Raw genomic sequence first — 23,558 nt, forward strand, 5'->3', positions numbered from 1 at the left:
GTAACTTGAATTCACAAATCTGAGTTGGAAAGACCCTAAAGATCACCAAGATTACTGTTTCTAAAGAGAGCATTTTGCAAATTAATGTTAGTAACTTGATTATCACAGTGACTGGCAAGGGTCAGGCATTTTAGTATTTACATGTTCTACAATGCAGTGGATAGTTCTTCACAAAAGATCATACCCAAAGATGAAAATACTGTTTGTCAGACTCTGCTTTACATACAAATACAACATATTTTTTACTAGGCTCCACACAGAATTTTTTCTGAAATGAAACTGTATAATTCAAGGTAAATTTGTATTGTTGGATTTGTATTTTTGTATTTTATTGTTTGTATTGGAAAATATTACCAGAACTACTGTTTATCTTCCTGAGTTGTGAACACATTGTTATCAGTGGCTAAATGTGGAAGCGCTTGACTATTACTAGTGTGGTAGTACAGGGCATTTCACATACTATTTTATCAAGTATAACTTTTTTTATTTTTTTGTATTACAGTTAGGTCATTTTGGAGCAAAACAGTGCATCAATGGGTTTGACTTACACTATGGATGAGTTTAAGACTGGTTTAAGTGTCATTACCAAATATTTGCTATAAAAAGTTATTTAATTTAGCTTAGGTGAAAAGCAGTAAAGCAACTCATTCCAATCACCTTTGAACGTTTAAATTTTGAAAAGGAAAAAGCAGAAAGGTCTCGTATGTCGTAAATGAGAATGGAGCCATTTGAATCCTAACAGTAGGTGACCCTACAAAACTCGGTGTGTATGATACTTTCGCTACGAGGCATGGAAGAGCGATTTTTAGGAACCACGGATAAGCTGCTGCTACCGTGAAGAACTAGACAATGAACACGGTTCTTTGCTTTGTTTTTCCATTTCAAGGGCCTATGGTACTGAATCTGGATTGAAGGACTTAGAGGAGGGCCAAAGGAAGCGATTCCTCGAGAAGGCTGTAGTTCAAGTCCTTCCACTTCCCACTCCAACCCCACCCTAGGGCAGTCTGAGGGTCACTTTAAGCCTAGATCGACAAGAGACCTCGCAGCTCCTTCAGCAGGCGGATTCCGCCCAGCCAGAACCAGTCCTGAGTCTTTTGGACCCCAAGAAGGTCGTTCACAATCTCCAAGACACGGTGGTTTTGGGTAAACAGTGCAGCACCATTGGGCACAAGACCTAGAACACTGGGGAAAACAAAAAGCCCAATAGGGGTGAGTGATGGCAGGGTGGGGTAGGGACGAGTGGGGATGGGAGGTCCCCAGAAAGGTGCTTTTTCATCACTGACGGTGTAATTGTTTCATTGTTTCCTCACTACGTGACGCAGAGGCTGTACGGCCTGAAACGCACAGTCGCAGCGAGGAAACTGGAGGGGCCTCGGGTTCCTGGCTAAGACCCCCGCAGCCTAAGCTCAAGCCGGGCGGACTCCGGGCGCCCGCACGTGCTGCGGATTCCCCTCCGCTTACCCCGACCCATCCACCTCCTGCAGACTCCCTTTGCCCACCTCCTCTTTCGCTCCTACAGCAGAGGATTCTACACAAGCCATCGTCGACCGGTCTACAGAATGGGCCAAACTTCTCACAGCTGGGGTCACGTGACCCTCAACCTTCTCTGCTTCGGGTTTTTTTTTTAACTAATTCCGGCTTTGGGAAGCTTCCCAAAGACGGGTGGGCACTAGTTAGAGCTGAGACATTTTACGAAACTTCCGATCCCAGTAACTGAAAGAAAAAAAAGGAAAGCGGTAGAAGGAGGGAAAGTGGGAAGGTGAGGTAAGAGATACATGGGCGCTATGTTTAAGATCTCCCAACTCGTGGAAAGCAGGAGAGCTCTCGCTTGCTTCTAAGAACTACAAAACATTGGGGGAAGGCACAGAAAAAGCTCTCGCGACCTCTGAGAGCCTTTAAGGAAGAGGCCGACTAGAAGATCCCGCGATGTTATAACTAAACGAACGGGATTTAGCCAGGCAGAAGTAACGGTAGGGATAAGAGGGTTGTTATTGGTGGGGGCAGAGAAGGAAGGCGCACGACTTACGTACTGACGTAAAGTCGTAGTTGATATATTACGGCCGTGGCCAAGCTGTGTACTTCTCCTCTGAGGTGTGGGTGTTCTAAAACGGTACATTTGCCCTGGGAAACTCCCGAGTTCTCGGTTCCCTTCAGGCATGAGTCATGTGGCGGTGGAAAATACGCCCGGGCTGGATCAGCAGGTAAGTGGAAATATGCATCCCTAGGCGGTTTGCGTGAACCTGTTTCCTGGTTTAACGTGTCTTGTGGCGTAGTACTAACTAGCCATCTTTATTTCCTTTATTTTGATATCTGATTTGTTACGGGTGGGATTGTAGACGTACGGGAAAGAAACTAACAAACCCCCTAGAGGTGTGGTAGCGAACAAGATGAGGCGGTAACAGTACGATCGGTGGTAGCCGTTACTTGAGCCGAGGTATTGTATCCCGGCCACGCACAATGGCGGCTTTTGTGTGTGCTGGCGCTTTCGCAAATACGCGCATGTGCGAGCACCGGCTGACTAGCGATCAGAGGGAGGTCCGCGTAAGGGGGCCATGTTTTTATCTGAGTGGTTTGATTTTCACTGGGTGATACTGATTCTGGCTCAAAGGTCCGGTTGGTATGTAACGGGAGAGCTGGTTGTAGCCACGGAATTGGCGGGGGGGGGGGGGGGAGCGCAGGGAGAGGTGGAGGGAGCAGGACGGAAGGAGAGGCTTTCTTTCAGGGTAATGGCGGCGGTCTCTTTTGTTCGGGCTGCAGGGCAGTGCTGCGGAGTGTTGCACCCTAAGAGAAAGCCCAGGCCTACGAGCCTTGGTCCGGCAACCTTTACAAAGGTCGACGAAACAATTGTTTATTTGGGGGAGTCCTGTCGCCAGAGTGTCGCAGCCCAGTGCTGCGGATGGTGAGGTCGTGTTTCTGGAGTGGAAAGTTTTGTGACGCAGAAGAGCCGGAGAGGGATACTGGGGAAGGGAGGGAGGAATGGCCGCCGTGGGCTTCCCTTGACCGGTGTTTGGAAGTAATGGAAGTTGGACGTCTGCGCGTAAACACTTGGGAGGTTGATAGATCTGGAACTGTCCTTTAATTTAGAGAGTCACTGAATAAATAGCCATTTTAGTCCAGCATTGTGGATTTTTTCTTTGTGGTATTATGTGTTTTACATATTCATAGATTAGTAATTTTGACTTTGGATTGCCTCCGGAGAAAAATACTCAGAAGGTGGTTTGGTAGGGCGGATAAACTTACTTTGTTGCGCCTATTTCAATCTAGGTCAAAAAGGCTTGTCCTCTTTAATAAGGAGACTACCTTTTACTTGGAGGTGTTACCAGTGCGAGTGATCTTTGAGAGGTAACAGGTTCGTTTTCCATGGCAGGGGAAATGTTCGTTTTATTACTGCGGTATACCTCCCAGAGAAACTTAAAAGAATCGTTCGTACTCTGAAGTGAACAGTTTGCCTGTCTTCTGTCTTCCACGTTTAACAGAGGGAAATAAATTAGGACATAAACTTTTCACACAAAAAATAGCTGAGGATCTCTTGAATTCTGAAACAAACCTTACTAACAATTGATTCTAAATTTCAATGTTTCGTGTAATATATTTCAGAGATTTGGTGGTTTATCTCTTTAAGGTATCTTCATCTAACAATACGGTTATATTAACTCTTGCAGTCTCCTGAGCCTTGATAATGTAAAGGAGCACAAATTGAAAATTTGAAAACAAGCATAAGCAATCTCATTCGTAACATTTGCTGTGTAAGAGAATTTATTTAAATTTTTGATGAACTGTGGTTTCTGAGTCATTAAAATTTAATAGTAACCATATTAGGCCTGGAAAAGTGGTAATTTAATATCTTTATTGATGGTGCATGTAATTGGTAATATCTTGGACTTCTAGTGTTTGCACATGTTACTGTATAACTTTTTTTTTGCATACACAGCAGCCCACTTTGCTGTGGTGGTTTGTTCTTTTAAAATTTTATTTCGGTTTGAAATAGAATAGAAATAAAATAGAAATAGAATAGAAATTTTATTTCGGTTTGAAAGTAGTTCTGGGTTAATTATTAACAAAACGTGATAAAGTAAAATCTTTTCTCCGTGTTGAAATCTGTCAGGGAGGGCACAAGTAGTAATTGAGATTAAGGAAAGTCTTTAAAAAGCTTTAGATGTTTGTATGTTACTTAGTACCTTTATAACCAAGAACTTTGAGTTTGTCTTCTTTCTAAAATGGAGAAGTAAATAGAGCTTTCAGTGTAGCCAGCATTAAATGGAGTGGTAAAAAGTGGCACAGTACTCACCACCTGGTAGTTGGTGGTGGTGGTGTTGCTTAGGAATTTATCCAAATTAAAAACACTTGGCACAGTCTTTAGGGATGAAGAAACTAATGCATTTTCAAATTGTCCTAACATTTTCCAGGTAGAATGTTTAGGTTTGAAGTGATATCAGTAGTATGAAGTGGGAAACCAGTGGTTTTGGGGGAACAGTGGTTACTAACAAATTAGTTTGGTGATCAAAGAGCATTTTGCTATGGAAGATTGTTACAGGGAAAACCTGTTTGGGATGAATGTGTTTGAAACTTCTTTAATTGCTTATACTATTGGAGTCTGTGTATTGCCTTGTAGACTTTAAAACCATGTGAGGCAGACAGGGCAGCTAGCTAGTAAATGCTACAGGGTAGGACAGGAGTTTAGAACTGATTTGTCTTTTGCAGTGCTATCTGTGCTTGATTCCCCCCCTTTATTGTTTGTCATCATGTGAGGTGTCAATATCTTTCTTCTAGTTTGCTGGTCTAGACCTGAACTCCTCTGATAATCAGAGTGGAGGAGGAAGTACAGCGAGCAGTAAGTAAAAAAAAAAATTCTTTTACAAGAATTAATAGAGCTTAATAGTCATTGTACTTAACAGTTTTAAAGTAAAAATTTTTTTTTACCAAATATATATATAAATATTTTAGTATTTTAACATTTGTATAATAAGAGACCGATTGGTTCTTTTTGAGTGGAAAAACTGTGATCATTTGAAGGAAAGGCAATGTCAGTCACATTTTTATTTTTTTTGCTTTTCCAGATTTTGTGAGAGAGCGCTTTGAGCACAGGTCAGGTGGGAGGGGCAGAGGGAGAAGCAGACCTCCCAGTGAGAGGGAGCCCTCTCAGGACTCAGTCTCAGGACCCCTCTCAAGGCTCAGTCTCAGGACCCTGAGATCATGACCTGAGCTAAAGGCAGGACCCTTAATCATCTGAACCACCCAGGCACCCATAGTCACATTTTTAGATATGTCCAGTATCGATTCTGGTTAAGCATGAAGGAGGTGGGGTTATTCATCCCTCTTGTGAACTGACCAGAACTGTGTTAACCTGATAAGGGCCCCTGTACATTTACGTGTTGTAGCTACTACAACTGTCTCATGATGAACCTGAGACTTCAGAGTAGAATTAGGCTCTACTGTTTCTTGGGTTATAGTTAGAATTTAAAATTCTGCCATATAAAATTGAATAGAAGCTTAGTTTTTGAAAGAATAGTGTTTTTTGATACTTGTTAGAGGTTAATATTTGAACGGAAGGGTTGACCCTCTATTTGGCAGCAGATCTCTGCTTGAACCCATGTTTCCAAGAAAGCAGTGGGTACACTCTGAAGAGCTTTTAAGTATGGTTAATACATTCTAATTCTTGTTTGCTACTATGTGCATATTATAAGGAGTTAATTATTTTATTAAAAAGAATTTAATTATACTAATGGTTTGGGATACTTACTTCAATCCAAAAGTTAGACATTTAGTTAAAATTATGATATTAACACTTCCTTCTACTATGTAGGTTAAATGCTTTTTTATCTTTTTTTTTTTTTTTTTTTTAATTTGACAGAGACACAGTGGGGGAGGGAGAAGCAGGCTTCCCTCTGATCAGGGAGCCCAATGTAGGGCTCAATCCCAGGACCCTGGGATCATGACCTGAGCCGAAGGCAGACGCCTAACGACTGAGGCACCCAGGTGCCCTGGTTAAATGCTTTTATTTCATAGTCACAGGCTGGCTGTTCACTTAATTTAGGAGATCTATATATTTTTTCTAAGATTATTTATTTATTAGAGAGAGAACACTCACAAGCAGGGGAAGCAGGAGAGGGAGAAGCAGACTCCTCACTGAGCGGGGAGCCCGACATGGGGACTCGATCCCAGGACCCTGAGATCATGACATGAGCTAAAGGCAGACACTTAACCAACTGAGCCACCCAGGTGCCCCTTAATTGAGGAATCTTTTTTTTTTTTTTTAAGATTTTATTTATTTGTTTGACAGAAGAGACACAGCAAGAGATGGAACACAAGCAGGGGGAGTGGGAGAGGGAGAAGCAGGCTTCCCGTGGAGCCAGGAGCCCGATGCGGGGCTCGATCCCATGACCCTGAGATCATGAACTGAGCTGAAGGCAGACGCTTAATGACTGAGTCACCCAGGCACCCCTAATTTAGGAAATCTTAATACTATCAATTCTTTCCTGGAATCCTTCAGCTTTCATCTGTATGAAAACCACATTCTATGGGCTTTATTTTGCCACAGTAGAAACAAAGGTAACTGATACTGGTTAGTTGATTTAGTGCCTATTTTTTTCTTAGTTGGCAGTTTTGTTGTAGCAATGGTCGTATTTGTTGAGAGTTGCAATTAATATAACATTTTGAAATAGCACAGTCTTTTTTTAATGAACTTTGTGCCCATGTGAGGCTTGAAATCAAGTCTCTCAGGAAGAGTCATGTGCTCCACTGACTAAGCCGCTAGGCACCACTGAAATGTGTTTGAATTGAGAGTTTTTATTACAGTCTGTTTCCAGATTTGCCAAACTCACACTGTCCACCCCTCCTTTTCTTTCTCTCTTTTTTTGATGTAGCATAAAATTTGTATTATTTAAGCACTTACCCATTTTTAGATTTTCTTTTAACACTTGTAAAATAATTTTTTTAAAAAAGATTTTATTTGACAGCAAGAGAGAGGGAGCACAAGCAGGGGGAGTGGAAGAGAGAGACACAGGCTTCCCCCAGGGCAGGGAGCCCGATGTGGGGTCGATCCCAGCCCCCTGGGATCATGACCTGAGCCGAAGGCAGACGCTTAACAGCTGAGCCATCCAGGTGCCTCTCCAATTGTAAAATAATTTAGAGAATAGAAGGTTTTAAAGTTTGTTTTCTAGGATCAGTGTTCTTGTTTTGTTTTGTTTTTTAAGATTTTATTTATTTGAGAGAGAGAAGCAGACTCCCCCGCCAAGCCGACCGAGCAACACAGGCACCCCTAGATCAATGTTTTAATAGATATTCTTCTAAACTGCTGTGTCTTGGAGGATAGGATAGGTTTTTTTAAATTTATGTTTCTCTTCTAGAAGGGCGCTATATACCTCCTCACTTAAGGAACAGAGAAGCCTCTAAAGGTAGGTGACTGGCAACTTTATGTCCAACTTTTCTGTTTTAAGAAGCTAGGGAAAATGAGGTAACTTTAGGAAGTGTATTGTTCACATTTCTTCTGTTTTAACTCTGTAACTTTCGAAAAGTTCATCTGGTTTGTATGATGGATATTTATTTCTTTTGACCAATTTTGAGCCTAGAGTTTCATTACTGTAGTGCTGTGTTTTTTTTATAAATACAACATGATTTCAGTTTGAAAGCCACCTGGGGGAGGGAGCTGTTATGTAAAACTGACTGGAGGGCAGTAAAATCCTCAAATTCTACAACAGTGGACAGTAGTTATTGCTGAATATTTAACAATTGAAGGATTGCAAGCATAGGCATGCTCAGAGGGTTGGAGAGATTGTCTGATTTGTTTTTTGTAGAACTTTTCATGTTGAATGCTTTGTATGAAATGTTACTAAAATACTTTATGACTTTTAGTATTAAGTTTTTAATGTAGAGTAGTAGATGATTAAGGTAGTGTTGGATGATGGTATGAGTGTCAGATACTCACCATCGCAGTGATCTGAAATTTTCAAGAGAAAGAAAAGGTCAGGAAAAGCCAAGAAGAAAGAAGATGGTGAATAAATGAGGTGGGTATTTTGGGGCGGGGGGAATAAACTGTAGCTTGTGTACTGAATGTGTACCTTCATGCATAGTCTGTAGTTTATATGTTTGTATAATACCAAAAGATCACATTTAGCTAATGATAGAATTCTTTTTTCAAACTGCGAATTTATTTTTATTTATTTTTATTTTTTTTAAAGATTTTATTTATTAGAGAGAGAGAGAGCATGAGAGGGGGTTGGGTCAGAGGGAGAAGCGGGAGCCCGAGGTGGGACTCAATCCCAGGACTCCAGGATCATGACCTGAGCCGAAGGCAGTTCCTCAACCAACTGAGCCACCCAGGTGCCCTGCGAATTTATTTATTTATTTATTTATTTTTTTAAAAGGATGTTGCAGTCTTTTTTTTTTTTTTTAATGATTTTATTTATTTATTCATGAGCGACAGAGGTGGGGAGAGAGAGAGAGAGAGAGAGAAGCAGAGGGAGAAGCAGGCTCCCAAGGAGCAGGGAGCCCGATGCGGGACTCGATCCCAGGACCCTGGGATCATGACCTGAGCCGAAGGCAGACGCTTAACCATCTGAGCCACCCAGGCGCCCGCGAATTTATTTTTAAAAGATTTTCTTTTTGGGGCACCTGGGTGGCTCAGTTGTTAAGCGTCTGCCTTCAGCTCAGGTCATGGTCCCAGGGTCCTGGGATCGAGTCCCGCTTCGGGCTCCCTGCTCCACGAGAAGCCTGCTTTTCCCTCTGCCACTCTCCCTACTTATGTTCCCTCTCTCGCTGTGTCTCTCTGTCAAATAAATAAAATCTTTAAAAAAAATTTTTTTTCTTTTTAAATAAACTCTGCACCCAATATAACCTGGAGATCAAGAGCTGCATGCTCTACCGACTGAGCCACCCACACACCCCCAGATTTTCTTTTATAATGGGTATTCCTCAGAATGTATGTGACTAGAATTGCAAGGGAAGTATAAGTGCTTCAAAGGGAGTGACTGTATGGAAATTAAGGAATGGAAGAGTAAAGGCCATGGTTGAGGGAAAGTAAAGTCATTAGTTTGTGAAATGCAAAAAAATTAAAGTGTCTCTAACTGGTTGAGTTCTCTCTAGTGGGTTTACTCTGGTCACCTTCCTTTTATCTGTCTGTAGCTGTGCCCATAAAGGTATGTTCATGTGGAATTTAGGCAACAATGGCAGTTTCTTTTTTCCCTGGTATATTTGATTCTCCTTGAGCTTGACAACATATTGTTGAACTCTTAGGATGTGACAATAGTATACGTAAGTATAAAGGACAACAATGGCTACACCAACTGTTTGCATTGTTAGCACTGAAACAGAAAGGAGCTTTGGCAGTACCTCAGTGTGAAATAACTAACTTAATAACAACAAACATATAACTTTGGAGACATTCGATAGAGTGGTTAGAGAAATTTTTTTACATATAAAGTTGGTTAAAATGACTTAGTAGTGGGTTGTTAATTTTCTAAATTTAGAGTTCTTATGGGAGAACCTAATTGCATAATGTGTCTACTGCTTGCATACCTAAATGTTAAGGAATCATTTTAAAGATCCTTGATTGTTTTTTAATACAGGTTCTTTTGTACCTGGGTACTTTTGAGAGTATCTTAAAACCATAGGAGAACAAAGAAGCTCTGTATTGACTATTTCTATTTACTGAATTTCTTTTAAATGTTGTTAGACTAAGTCAGATTGTTTATGTATTAAAGATAATTCAGCTGATTTGTTATATTTATAGCTGTTAAGTTGCTACCAAGTTGCTTTCTCCCAAGTTCTTTTAAATAAGTCTCTTGTTAATCATACCACTTACTACACAGAGCCCATATAAGCATAAATCAGTGACTGCAATTTGGAGCTTCATCTTCATGAATTTTCAAGTTCTCTGTCCTCAGGCATTTGACATATTTCTTCTTCTTGGTAATTAACCTCTTCTCTAGGTAACTGATTCTACCCTGAGGTAACCTTTTGAATTTAAAAATTTGTGTTTTATATGCTGTATGCTGCATACCTTAAATTTATCTACTTCAGCAACAACTGTCATTCCTGCGATTTATTTTTAGAATGGGGCATAACTAAAAGGCTAAACTTAGAGCTTCCCTTACTACTGCCTTTGAGGTTAAAACTTTGGAAGAGGCACTTGGGATCCCTCTGAGAGCAGTTATACCTTTAAAAGGGCAATTTGCCACAATCTTATTAAAATAATTTTATTGGAATAGATTCCTGTTTTACTCCTTTTAATATGTAGTGAACATTGACATGTGAAAGAAGTGCTTGTGAAACCAATTCTCTAAATCTTGGTTCTCTTCTCCAACATTTGATAAAAGAAATTCCATTGACCCTTGGTTCCGGAAGGATAAAAGGGAAGCTATATCAGAGCTTATTTGGAAATACAGGAATCCTGTAAAAGTATTGTCAAATTTTTTTTTTTTAACTCTTTTTGAAAGGCTTCTATGATAAAGACAGTTCAGGGTGGAGTTGTAGTAAAGATAAGGACGTCTACAGCAGTTTTGGATCCCGAGATTCAAGAGGAAAGCCCAGTTACTTCAGCGATCGTGGAAGTGGACCAAGAGGAAGGTAAATTATTAGCTTGGAAATGTGTTTACCGTAGCAATTTAGGAATCAACTTAGTTTGATGTTATCTCTTTGTACTTCTTGATTTTTTTTTTTAAAGATTTTGTTTATTTGAGAGAGTGCACACAAGCAGGGGGAGTGGCAGAGGGAGAGGGAGAAGCAGGCTCCCTGAGATCATGACCTGACCCAAAATAGTCAGCCACGCAGATGTCCCTGGGTTATCAGCTTTAAAATGAAAATACGAAGTACATACTGGATAGAAATGTTAAAAACTTGATTCTTAGCATTACGAGACCTGATGAAGCTGTATAATTTTATATAAGATAAAAATGGATGTGGATTTTTTTTTAAAGATTTTTTTTTATTTATTTATTCATGAGAGACCGGGGGGGTGGGCAGAGGGAGAAGCAGGCTCCCAAGGAGCAGGGAGCCTGATGCGGGACTCGATCCCAGGATCCTGGGATCATGACCTGAGCCGAAGGCAGACGCTTAACCATCTGAGCCACCCAGGCGCCCGGATGTGGATTTTTTTTAAAAATTGGAGATGTATAGGGCCTCATAAATGAGATAGCCAATGTTGAATTGTTGAAGTCTTTGAAAGGTACTTAATGACGAAACAATTCAACTAGTACACAAGTACATATCTAGTGATATATATCAATTGTTCATGCTGTTTAGGTTTGATGATCGTGGACGGAGTGACTATGATGGTATTGGCAGTCGTGGTGACAGGACTAGCTTTGGCAAATTTGAACGCAGTGGACACAGTCGTTGGTGTGACAAATCAGATGAAGATGATTGGTCAAAACCACTGCCACCAAGTGAACGTTTGGAGCAGTAAGTTTTTGAAATACATGTTGATCGATATGAAACTTATTACTTAGTATAATGTATGTAATCATTTGATTTTAGGGAACTCTTTTCTGGAGGAAACACTGGAATAAACTTTGAGAAATATGATGATATACCAGTAGAGGCAACTGGAAATAACTGTCCTCCACATATTGAAAGTGTAAGTTGTTTTTGTTTGACTTTTTAGCAGTTCTTTGTTAACCATTTAAAAACTTCATTGGGTTATAAAAAAGACTAAGATTTTATGTCACCATTATGGATAAATCTGAAATAGAAAATGTCAGACATACAAAGAATCCAAAAGTACAGGGCACCTGGGTGGCTCATTCATTAAGCATCTGCCTTCAGCTGAGGTCATGGACCCAGGGTCCTGGAATTGAGTCCCTGTTCCGTGGGAAGCTTGCTTCTCCGTCTCCCACTCCCCTTGCTTATATTTCCTCTCTCGCTGTGTCATTGTCAAATAATAAATAAATCTTAAAAAAAATCCAAAAGTACTCTATTGTATGTGAGACATTGGAGTCTATTTTGTTTTCTTTTTTAAGGTTTTATTTATTTATTTGAGAGAGAGCATGAGGGGAGGGAGGGTCATAGGGAGAGGCAGACTCCTTGTTGAGCAGGGAGCCCAATGCGGGACTCAATCCTGGGATTCTAGGATCATGACCTGAGCTGAAGTCAATCACCCAAGCAGCTGAGCCGCCCAGGCGCCCTGGAGTTTATTTTCTTAAAAATACCTAAAATTTTTTAAGGTACTTTTAACCTAAAATTATAGCAAATGTAATCACAACCAAAAGGGGATATTTGGGGTTGCTGTTATTGTCATAGTAGTACACACAGAAATTTTAACAGCTAAGGCATTTCTAGTTGTATGTGTTTTGACTTGCTTTTATTTCCTTGACAGTTCAGTGATGTTGAGATGGGAGAAATTATCATGGGGAACATTGAGCTTACTCGTTACACTCGTCCAACTCCGGTGCAGAAACATGCCATTCCTATTATCAAAGAGAAAAGAGACTTGATGGCTTGTGCCCAAACGGGTAAGCTGATTGGATGAAGAATTAAAGTTAGTATCTCAACTGGTCTACCTCTAGAAATAGTACTTTTTACAGGGATGCTTGAGTCCTGTATTTAGCCTGATTTTGAGTTAGGTAAAGTTCAGTTAGATAGGTAAAGTTTAGTTCTTTTTTTTCCCCCCCTTGTACCGTGGTATCCTTTGGATGAAACTAGTGTTTCTATCAGGACATCTTGGGGAAGTCTGTAGCAAATTGTCAGCCTGATACTATTGCAACAGGGAAAATTGTGAATGCAATGCCCGGGGAGCATTAGCTACATAATTGGAATAGGATATAATCACTCAGGGAAGAACCTCTGATTCATAAAAATGTGGGTGGGGAAAAGGGAATTGTGCCTCCTCCCTCTGGTATTTTGGGGATTGGGCAGAGTTGGTTCAGTTTTTTTGTTTTTTTGTTTTAAGATTTATTTGACAGAGACACAGCGAGAGAGGGAACACAAGCAGGGGGAGTGGGAGAGGGAGAAGAAGCAGGCTTCCCATGGAGCAGGGAGCCCGATGTGGGGCTCGATGCTAGGACCCTGGGATCATGACCTGAGCTGAAGGCAGAGGCTTAATGACTGAGCCACCTAGGCGCCCCAGGGTTGGTTCAGTTCTGTATGAGAATTTAGCACTGGTAAAAAGACAATAGAACTTTTCATCTCCATATAAAATTTTCCTATTTATAGAGAAAGGAAACTTCAAGTCATTTATAATACATTTTTTCTTTAAGGATTTTTCATCTTTTAGGTTTAATTAGGATTTCATCTTCAGGCTAAATCTGGGATCTGTTTTTTAAAGTTTTATTGAAACAGTTAAAACCAAGGCTTTTATTCTGCAAAGGAAAACATACCACTGGACAAAGCCCTTTACTGTTAAACTTTAGAAACTGTGTTAATACATTCCTACAGTATTATAGGATATAAAGTTGATGCCATGGAAGAGACAAAATGGTTGAGTTTTCATGTGAATTAAAATGTAAAGAGTAGAAGGTTGCATTGTTTAAAATGGATTACAGGAGTCACTTGGCATTCTTGCTTTTGCTGTATGAATATACCATATTTTCCAAAAAATTGGGCATAAGGTAAAATTCTCTTTCAGTAAAAGGGAGATTCCACACATTTTTTTTTTTAACAGGATCTGGAAAAACTGCAGCATTTCTGTTGCCCATCTTAAGTCAGATTTATACAGATGGTCCAGGCGAGGCTTTGAAGGCTGTGAAGGTAAAATTGATTTCCTTATAAAGTAAGTTGTTAGCATAGAAAAAGCTTTATAAATATTGTTAGTTGGGATCTTTCTTTCTAAACAATGCTAAATGTGTTTTATTTCAATTCCTTTTTCTTTTTTTATTATTTATTTACTTTTAATTGTTTTTTTAAAGATACTGTTATTTGAAAGAGAGCATGAGCAGACAGGAGGAGGAGAGGCAGAAGGAGAAGCAGACACCATGCTGAGCCTGAGCCGACTGAGCCACCCAGGCATCCTGGATATAATCCTTAATTATAAAGGGAATTTTGCTGTGATTAGTTGTTTTAAAAAAAGTGTGGGGTCTTTGAGTTTAATTTCTAAATTGTTCTTATTTCTGGGCGTCTGGGTGGCTCAGTGGTTAAGCGTCTGCCTTCAGCTCAGGTCACAATCCCAGGGTCCTGGGATTGAGTCCCATGTTGGGCTCCCTGCTCAGCGGGAAGCCTGCTTCTCCCTCTCCTGCTCTCTCTCTCTCTGTCAAATAAATAAAATCTTTAAAAAAATTTGTTCTCATTTCTTAGGAAAATGGAAGATATGGGCGCCGTAAACAATACCCTATCTCCTTAGTTTTAGCCCCAACAAGAGAATTGGCTGTACAGATATATGAGGAAGCCAGAAAAGTAAGTATGCATTTTACTGATTATTGCCACCTTCACTGATTCTAATGATGTTTTTATGAACATCTAATAAACTCTTTGTAGTTTTCATACCGGTCTAGAGTTCGTCCTTGTGTGGTTTATGGTGGTGCTGATATTGGTCAGCAGATTCGAGACTTAGAACGTGGATGTCACTTGTTAGTTGCCACTCCAGGACGTCTAGTGGATATGATGGAAAGAGGAAAGATTGGATTAGATTTCTGCAAGTAAGTGTTAATTTTTATATATATATAAGGTAAAAGTGTTTATTTTCACTTTTTTATTTAAATTCTAGTTAGCATACACTGCAGTGTTGGTTTCAGGAGTAGAACTTTTTTTATATTAATGGTCATTTTGTAGTAATTTAGTAAGATTGTCTTCAGATTAAAAAGGAATTTTAATAATTTGGGCACCTGGGTGGCTCAGTCATTAAGCGTCTGCCTTTGGCTCAGGTCATGATCCCAGGGTCCTGGGATCAAGCCCCCTGCTCAGCGGGAAGCCTGTCTTCCCTCTCCCTCTGCCGCTGCTTGTGTTCCTGCTCTCACTATCTTGATGTCTGTCAAATAAAAAAATAAAACCTTAAAATAGAAAGGAATTTTAATAATTTACTTTCGTAATTTTTGGAAAATCATAGTTAACCCGGTGTCAAATAATTAATGTGATTTATGTGTTTCACATGTTATATTACGAGGCTAGCATGTTAGAATGAATTAGACCATATTCAGTGGTCAGTTTCTTATCAAATTCTAAAGTGAGTATTTTTCATAATAGATACTTAGTGTTGGATGAAGCAGATAGGATGCTGGATATGGGGTTTGAACCTCAGATACGACGTATAGTTGAACAAGATACCATGCCACCAAAGGGTATTCGCCACACTATGATGTTCAGTGCTACTTTTCCTAAGGAAATCCAGGTATGGTTTAATATTTTTTAGAGCATTTGTAAATAAGCATTTTCAGATAATTTAAGAAATCAGAGACTAAGTAGAGTTTTTTTCCCTTTTTTAGATGCTTGCTCGTGATTTCTTGGATGAATATATCTTTCTGGCTGTAGGCAGAGTTGGCTCCACCTCTGAGAATATCACACAAAAAGTAGTTTGGGTGGAAGAAGCAGACAAACGGTCATTTCTTCTTGACCTCTTAAATGCAACAGGTAACTTTAATAATAGTGTAGTGAGAATCTACCTGATTCTCTTTAGCTCCTACCCTTCTTTTGCCCATGCCTAAATGATTAAAGTTTATTTTAATTATTTCTGTGTGTTTGCTTACTGAGTGCAAAAAGAACTAAGATGCTGACTTGTTAGTAAACAAAACCTTATGTGTAATTTTTCAGGGAAGGATTCACTGACTTTAGTGTTTGTGGAGACCAAAAAGGGTGCTGATTCTCTGGAGGATTTCTTATACCATGAAGGATATGCTTGTACCAGTATCCATGGTGACCGATCACAGAGAGATAGAGAGGAGGCCCTTCACCAGTTCCGCTCGGGAAAAAGCCCTATTTTAGTGGCTACAGCTGTGTGTATATTTTTATTTTTGAGTTAAGCATGTTTGAATATTGCTTTTTTTTTTTTAACAGAAGTTATTTTTCAGGTGGCAGCAAGAGGACTAGACATTTCAAATGTGAAACATGTTATCAATTTTGATTTGCCAAGCGATATTGAGGAATATGTACATCGGATTGGCCGTACAGGACGTGTAGGAAACCTTGGTAAAGTGTTTAGTTGATGATAGTTTGTCACAGAATCTTAAATTTTAGAAATTATTTTCAAGGGAAAGCTGACATCTTACATCAGATAATTAAAAATTATTGTTTAAATCTAATTTGGTTACATCACAAATTACAACTTTTTTTTTTGTTCTACTTACTGTTGTGCATAAGAAGGAAGACCATACTGTTTTATGAAAACCTCAGTTTTATGTACTTTTTGGGATTCTTGTAGGCCTTGCCACCTCGTTTTTCAATGAAAGAAACATAAATATCACGAAGGATTTGTTGGATCTGCTCGTTGAAGCTAAACAAGAAGTGCCATCTTGGTTAGAAAATATGGCTTATGAACACCACTACAAGGGTAGCAGTCGTGGACGTTCTAAGAGGTACAGCTAGTTTTGAGTTTTCTTTATTGTTATTATTTGCATTGGGCAGGAAGTTGTGTCCAGGATTAAGTAAAACACTGCCACTACATAACATACTTTTGACAAGGGATAGTAAGTAAAAACGGCAACAAGGAGGGGTGCCTGGGTGGCTCAATAGGTTAAGTATCTGCTTTGGGCTCAGGTCATGATCCCAGGGTCCTGGGATCGAGCCCTGCATCAGGCTCCCTGCTTAGCAGGGAACCTGCTTCTCCCTCTCCCTCTGCCTGCCCCTCTACTTGTGCTCTCTGTCAAATAAAGAAATAAAAAATCTTAAATAAAAAAAGAAATGGTGACAAGGAAAAAATTAAAATTTAAGGAGTTAAGTGTCAGCCCTTAACTGCTCAGGACTTGAGAAACACTATTGCAAGAACTGACCATAATAGCAGTTGAGTTGAAAAATCAGAAATTGAGGATTGGGAAGTTAGTACATGGGAATTGTCAGTTAAACTGAATTGCAAATACAAAGTACCCATAATGTTTTTCCTTTTAATAGTAGATTCAGTGGAGGATTTGGTGCCAGAGACTATCGACAAAGTAGTGGTTCCAGCAGTTCTAGCTTTAGTAGCGGTCGTGCAAGCAGCAGCCGAAGTGGTGGAGGTGGTCACAGCAGCAGCAGAGGATTTGGTGGAGGAGGTAATTAATGTTAACTTTTCCCGCTTTTTGTCTTTGGTGAATGCTTCTTATTTTTTCTTAAAGCATAATTTGAGAAATTTCCAAAGAATACAAAATCCAGTACTGTGAATTTTTTGAATTAGATTTCCATCAAAGAAAGAAGGAAAGAAACTTAAGTGGCTGAACTAATTTCTGTTTTCAAATATTTCTTGATAGGTGGCTATGGAGGCTTCTACAATAGTGATGGATATGGAGGAAATTACAACTCCCAGGGGGTTGACTGGTGGGGCAATTGAATCTGCTTTGCAACAAAGTCATCCTTACAAACAAGCTAATATGGAAACCACATGTAACTTAGCCAGACTATATTTTATAGCTTTAAGACCTTGCAGTACATTACCAGCTGTGATTCTCCTGAAAATTTAAGGGAGCTTCAAAGTCACAAGAAGAAAGGAACGATCAACAGCCTTATTCAGAAGTTGAAGACGTAATTGCTGTAGTTTGGATTAACTCCCCTCCTGATTTCTCACCCCAAACTGCATTTATAATTTTGTGACTGAGGATCATTTGTTTGTTAATGTACTGTGACTTTAACATTAGACAGCTTATTATTTTGATGTCCTGTTGGCTCAATAATGCTCAAGATACCAATTTGTTTTGAAAAAATAAATTTCCTGAACTTGGGCTAAAATCAAACCTTGGCACACAGGTGTGATACAACTTAACAGGAATCATCAATACATCTGTAGGTATTAAGATGGGAAGAAATCTTAGGCATTAGCTTGCATTAGACCTTACTGGTACTTACAGACTGGGGAGAACATCCTAAGGCAGAATTAGTTTCAAAGGTGGCAGACTGTACTAAGCTAAAGTTCCGACTTGCTCACTCTATCCTGGATAGGCACTTAGAATCTTGTAGTTTTTAAATAAGCCATTCCAGTCAAGATGAGGTGGCATGTATGAATACATTCACATTTTTCAAAGCATTCTTCAAAGTTAATGCAAATAAATAACAGCAGTTCCTCTTTTAATGTTTAGGTTATTAATTTTAACCTAAGTAAATGTGGGCATACTGTTACAGGAAAAGTTTTAAAGGTTTGACAACAAAAATGTTTGAGGGAGATTTACTAGATTTTTTAATGCCTGCCGTAAATAAACTTGAAATGGTAGGTTAGCTGACCATAGCAGTGACCAGTCTTTATAGGCCTGCTTGGATTTTGGTCTTCCATGCATGCTAGTGTTGATGTTTTTTGGTCAAGAGGATATGAGCAGGAGGGATTATGCAGCAGGCTTTACTTTAATGTAGATTCACATTACTCTCTTTAAGCTGCGTTGAAATGTTAAAATGGCTTACACTTGTAGACTTTGTAGATCAGACAACAACAATGAACTGAAATCCTTGAGAACACACAGGTTGGAAATATGTACTAAACTGCATAAGATGTTATTTCTATATACTGCAGTTTTAGTCTATTTTAGTTGCATAGGTTTCCATTATATTTATAGTCTCTTTATGATAAATTTGGCCAAAGATAATTATCCACCACTAAAAATGCCTCTTCTACTTGAATTCTGTGATTTTTGTGGCCAGAATGTATAATCTTTAAAAACTAATCTCTGTGATGGCATAAGCAGGCAAAAATTTTCTTAAAGTGCAATAGATTTTCAGGAATATTGTGCCTTGTTCTAAAAACCATTAAGTAGGTGCACTTGACAGTATTGAGGTCATTTGTTACGGTGCTATTTCAATTAGTATAGGTTTAGATTCTTGTACATTTTGCCCATAACTTTTTACAAAGTACTTATTTTATTGCACATTCAGAGAATTTTATATATATGTCTTGTGTGCGTGTCCTTAAACTTCCAATCTTATTTTGTCTCTTGGAGATTGTTGAACGCAGCTTGTTAAGAAATAGATTCTAAAATTTTATTTGGGACCATGGAATGATAGGTGAGAAGAAAACTATTTGCACACGACAGATTTTTAGATACTTTTTGCTGCTAGTTTGTGTAGTATTTATTAAACATTTTTGACAAATATTTATTTTTGTAAGCCTAAAAGTGAATTCTTTGAAAGTTTAAAGAAACTTGACCAAAAGACAGTACAGAAACACTGGCACCTGAATGTTGAATGTCACCATATGTGAAATAATATATTTCGGGGTAGTGTGAGCTTTTAATGTTAAGTTCTATTAAACAATTGAGTCAAATTAAGCAGACCTGGCACTGGTGATGTAGCTAGCTGTAACTTTCTGACAAAATTTAAGACAAAATTGGCAACTTGAAATTAAAACATGCCAAGGTTTTGATACACTTGTCTTAAAAGTATTAATGAAACACTTCTGAACACTGATAATGAAGTGTCCACATTCTCAAAGGTTCTGTGAGTTTTGTTTTAGTTATGTTTTTGTTTGGCTTGGTTTTCAGTGACTGTCTGGCATATTTACAATCCTCAAACATGTGGTTATCTTTGTGTATTGCCATAATTCGTGACTTTTATATTCAGTTTTATCAGTTCACAATATTACCAGTAAGAATGGATTTAAAGTTGCTGAACGTAGACATTGACCCTCAAGTCACTGTAAGTTAGTAATTGCATATTGTATTAGTTTTAGACGCTAGCAGTGCATGTGCTGTTTATTCTGATTTTACGAAAATAAAAAGTTGAACACAATCTTTTTGCTGTCATTTGTGCCTTAATCATGAGATGTAGAAATGAAATTGTACTGTCAGCCTGGAGAATGATAATAGAAACAGCATAGCTTCCCAGTCTCCAACTTCGGTCACACACTGAGGCAGGCAGCCACTACCAGTTAACTGATGTAAGAACCAAACCAGCTTAACATGTTAGTATTACAATAGATATTATGAAATTGGCTTTTTTAAGGGAATCAATCTCAAATTTTTGTTCCCTTTGAAACTAATCTCCCATCACTGAAGGGTAAGCACTACCCTGATTTCTAACAGTGTAGATTGGCTTTTGTCCTATAATTTCAGTAAATGAAATCATAGCTTACATTATTTTAAGATTTTATCTACTTGAGCTAGAGTGAGAGAGCACAAGAAGGGGTACAGCAGTACAGGGAGAGGGAGAAGCCGACTTGTCATTAATTATGGTACTTGGTTAGTTTTTTACTTGTGGCAGAGAGATGGAAAGATGACCAAGAAAACTGCATCAGTACCTTGTTCTTGCACTTAGTCATTGTGTTTTCCTGGAACATAATGTTCCCTTTCCATGTGACCAGGCAGGAAACAAATGGGATAAGGGAAACAAGTCTTTTTTTTTTTTTTTTAAGATTTTATTTATTTGAAAATGAGAAAGCGAGAATAGGAACACAAGCAGGGGGAGTGGGAGAGGGAGAAGCAGGCTTCCTGCTGAGCAGGGAGCCCGATGTGGGGCTCGATCCCAGGACCCTGGGACCATGTCCTGAGCCAAAGGCAGACACTTAACCATCTGAGCCACCCAGGTGCCCCAGGGAAACAAGTCCTGTAGAGCCAACTCTCCCATTATGAACACCTTTCAATGTGTCTTGGGAGTCCAAAGCTTTTCAGTATCAGGTGCTGGGATGTCAATGCAGGCTAGAAACTGCTCCCAAGTTTGCTTGCCAGGCCACTACGCAGTTAAACTGGATGGTTCATGTTTGTTTCTTCTGACGTGGGCCCTTCTGAGACTGCAAAGAAATGAGGCTAATGCTGCAGTGAGTTTTTTGTGGGCACACACCTGAGACAACTCCTGACCTTTCATGGTGTTTAGTTCAGTAGGGCAAATTCATGGAATGTCTTAGGTTTCGATTTTTTTTCTTGCCTAATATGTATACCTCAGTCAGCCGTAGGCTGACCTATTCATTGTTTTAAACTCCTGTGAGGTTTCTAGGCTACTTAAGGAATTCTGTCATCAACAAGACCCCCATCTGGACTGAAGCTTTCTAGTCAGTCACTAGCTGGAAATAAACTGAAGTTGTGTCTTTTTAGAAAGCAAGGGTCAGAAGTTAAGATGGGTTTTTATTAACTGAGATCTGGAAAAGATGACAGACATGCCTAGGGACACCTGGATGGCTGTTGGTTAAGCATCTGCATTCGGCTCAAGTCATGATCCCAGGGTCCTGGGATCGAGCCCTGTGTTGAGTTCCCCCACATCCCCCTGCTTGTGTTCCCTCTCTCACTGTCTCTCTCTCAAAATCTTTTTTAAAAAAAAGTTTTTTTCATCTAGTGATAACTGTGCCCTTGGTCCAGTTGAACACCACAGTCATTACAGGCTTAAAAGAGAGCTAATAGATATGCTACAGTGTAGGAGATACCAGTGTTTGCAAATACAGACACTGGCTCCAAGGTTATCTAAGAAAACAGAGTAAGAATCTCCTTGCCATACAATTTTTGACCCCTCTTGAAAAACTAAGAAGTCTACTTCTTAACCCTATCCAAGATCCTAAGCTTAAATCCAATGGCATGCCCCCACTGATGACCAATTTTTACTACTGCCTGTTTTGGCTTACTTAGAGTCTACCCTATATCCTTATTTCCCACAGTAGCCTAAACATTGGAAATAGAAAGATAGAAACATTGCAAAGGAGGTGCTATGTTATTGCAGACACTATAGTTTTATCTAATAACATGCTATGGAAAGATGGGTAAACATTGAGGAAACCTTTCCATCTTAATAAAAGGTACTGCCTAAAAGATCACTTAATAAAGCCACCATTTCCATGCACAAACCCATTCCTTTCATGCACATCTCCTACCCTTCAATCTTGCCTGTTTTATCCAGGTTCTAACCTGTTAAGCACTGACAATTTCCTAGACATGATCCTAAAATGACCAATCATCAGGGTCCTGCTTTCATAGAAATCTGTGAGTTTCATCTTCAGGATGCCAACGATTCTACTCAGGCTTGTTCAGGTTGGACCTCAAGTGAGGCTGCTCTTGCTACCTTTGAGAAGAAACACATTACTCAGAGAAAAAGTATTTAAGAAATAATTTGCCATGTTCCTTTATTCTCCCTGGCCTGTTCTTTTGTTTGCTTTTGTTTTTAATATTTTATTATTTGACAGAGATAGAAAACACAAGTAGGCAGAGAGGCAGGCAGAGTGAGGGGAGAAGCAGAGTCCCTGCTGAGGAAGGAGCCTGACACGGGACTTAATCCCAGGACCCTGGGACCACGACCTGAGCCAAAGGCAGCTCTTTAACCGACTGAGCCACCCAGGCACCCCATCCGTGGCCTGTTACCCATAGCATTCTGACTAGAAATAGACTTCATACAATTCCTCAACAAAAGTTAGTTCAATGTATTCTCTATTTTGTGATTTGATCCTAGGATCTTAAAAAAAATTTAAGACAATACTGAAATTTGTGACTTAATTGTCTCTGACAAAGGGTTAGACTCCTTAAAATTAGGCCTCCCCACAATATCAAAATATGGTTAATAACAGTATTTGTAATATACCATAAATTGAAATCTTTAAGAATGATAGTAATTCTTGGGAAAATAGCAGAAAATAAAGTTCCTCCATAAGTAACTATTATTTGAGAGCATGTATTCTGGTGCACATTTGCAAAAAAATTTTTAACATATTCTGTGTTTAAGATTTTTAAGTATATTGACATTAGATACCTTAAAAAGATAACATTACACATATTAGTAACCTGTACCTAAGAACTTGATATATTTAAAATTAATAAAGAAGGCTGGGGCACCTGAGTGGCTCAGTTGTTAAGCGTCTGCCTTTGGCTCAGGTCAAGATCCCAGGGTCCTGGGATCGAGCCCCTTGTCGGGCTCCCTGCTCAGCAGGAAGCCTGCTTCTCCCTCTCCCACTCCCCCTGCTTGTGTTCCCTCTCTCGCTGTGTCTCTCTCTCTGTCAATAAATAAAATGTCAAAAAAAAAAAGCCTTTTGTTTTTACCTAGTTTCAAAATCTCAATATTGTACTTTTAACTAGAAAAATCTTACTTTTCTTAGGATGGGAAAATGAACTTCTCAATAAATGTAGATACCTGTTTTTATTTTACGGATTTGCAAAAGTAACGGTCCTGAAAGCATACAAGTAGCTACTCCACCAATTTTTGCTTTTTATACTGCCTTGTGTCCTCTACTTTCCTAACTCAACCCACCTCTGATTGTGGTGGCTGTATGCTAGGAGGAAACCTTAAAAAGTAAGCAGAAGTAGCTTTTGCTGCCTACAGTGTTTCTTAATTATGACAGCAAATTGGACTGTGAGGCTGGCGGGAAGTTTCTACTCTGTAACCAGTTCTGCAATTCTCTGACAATTCAATTCAGTTTTTGTTGTTTTTTTTTTTTTTAAGATTTTATTTATTTATCTGACAGAGAGATAGCACAAGTAGGCAGAGAGGCAGGCAGAGGGAGAGGGAGAAGCAGGCTCCCCGCTGAGCAGGGAGCCGGATGCGGGGCTCGATCCCAGGACCCTGGGATTATGACCTGAGCCAAAGGCAGCCGCTTAACCAACTGAGCCACCCAGGCGTCC

The 23,558-nt window shown here is 39.4% G+C and overlaps 1 protein-coding gene across 2 annotated transcripts; it reads left to right on the forward strand.

Moving 5' to 3' along the window:
* Nucleotides 1-2,041: 2,041 nt before the first annotated feature.
* On the forward strand, nucleotides 2,042-19,758 carry LOC148162092 (ATP-dependent RNA helicase DDX3X-like). Of its 2 annotated transcripts, none has more exons than XM_088020361.1 (17): nucleotides 2,042-2,201; nucleotides 4,771-4,831; nucleotides 7,347-7,394; nucleotides 10,434-10,563; nucleotides 11,239-11,397; nucleotides 11,473-11,572; nucleotides 12,311-12,446; nucleotides 13,595-13,680; nucleotides 14,224-14,322; nucleotides 14,404-14,564; nucleotides 15,109-15,253; nucleotides 15,348-15,492; nucleotides 15,673-15,854; nucleotides 15,930-16,047; nucleotides 16,280-16,433; nucleotides 16,966-17,105; nucleotides 17,301-19,758. In XM_088020361.1, exons 1-17 carry the CDS (start codon nucleotides 2,157-2,159, stop codon nucleotides 17,378-17,380), a joined length of 1,989 nt encoding a protein of 662 aa, XP_087876487.1. In that variant the 5' UTR covers nucleotides 2,042-2,156; the 3' UTR covers nucleotides 17,381-19,758. The 2 variants fall into 2 exon arrangements, with proteins under 2 accessions (XP_087876487.1, XP_087876488.1); XM_088020362.1 differs by having other exon boundaries at nucleotides 16,969-17,105.
* Nucleotides 19,759-23,558: the final 3,800 nt, after the last annotated feature.

This window comes from Eumetopias jubatus, unplaced genomic scaffold (assembly GCF_037043125.1).
Source record: "Eumetopias jubatus isolate StellerSeaLion01/CBP00866 unplaced genomic scaffold, mEumJub1_p1.0 scaffold_23, whole genome shotgun sequence".
NCBI classification, from domain to species: Eukaryota; Metazoa; Chordata; class Mammalia; order Carnivora; family Otariidae; genus Eumetopias; species Eumetopias jubatus.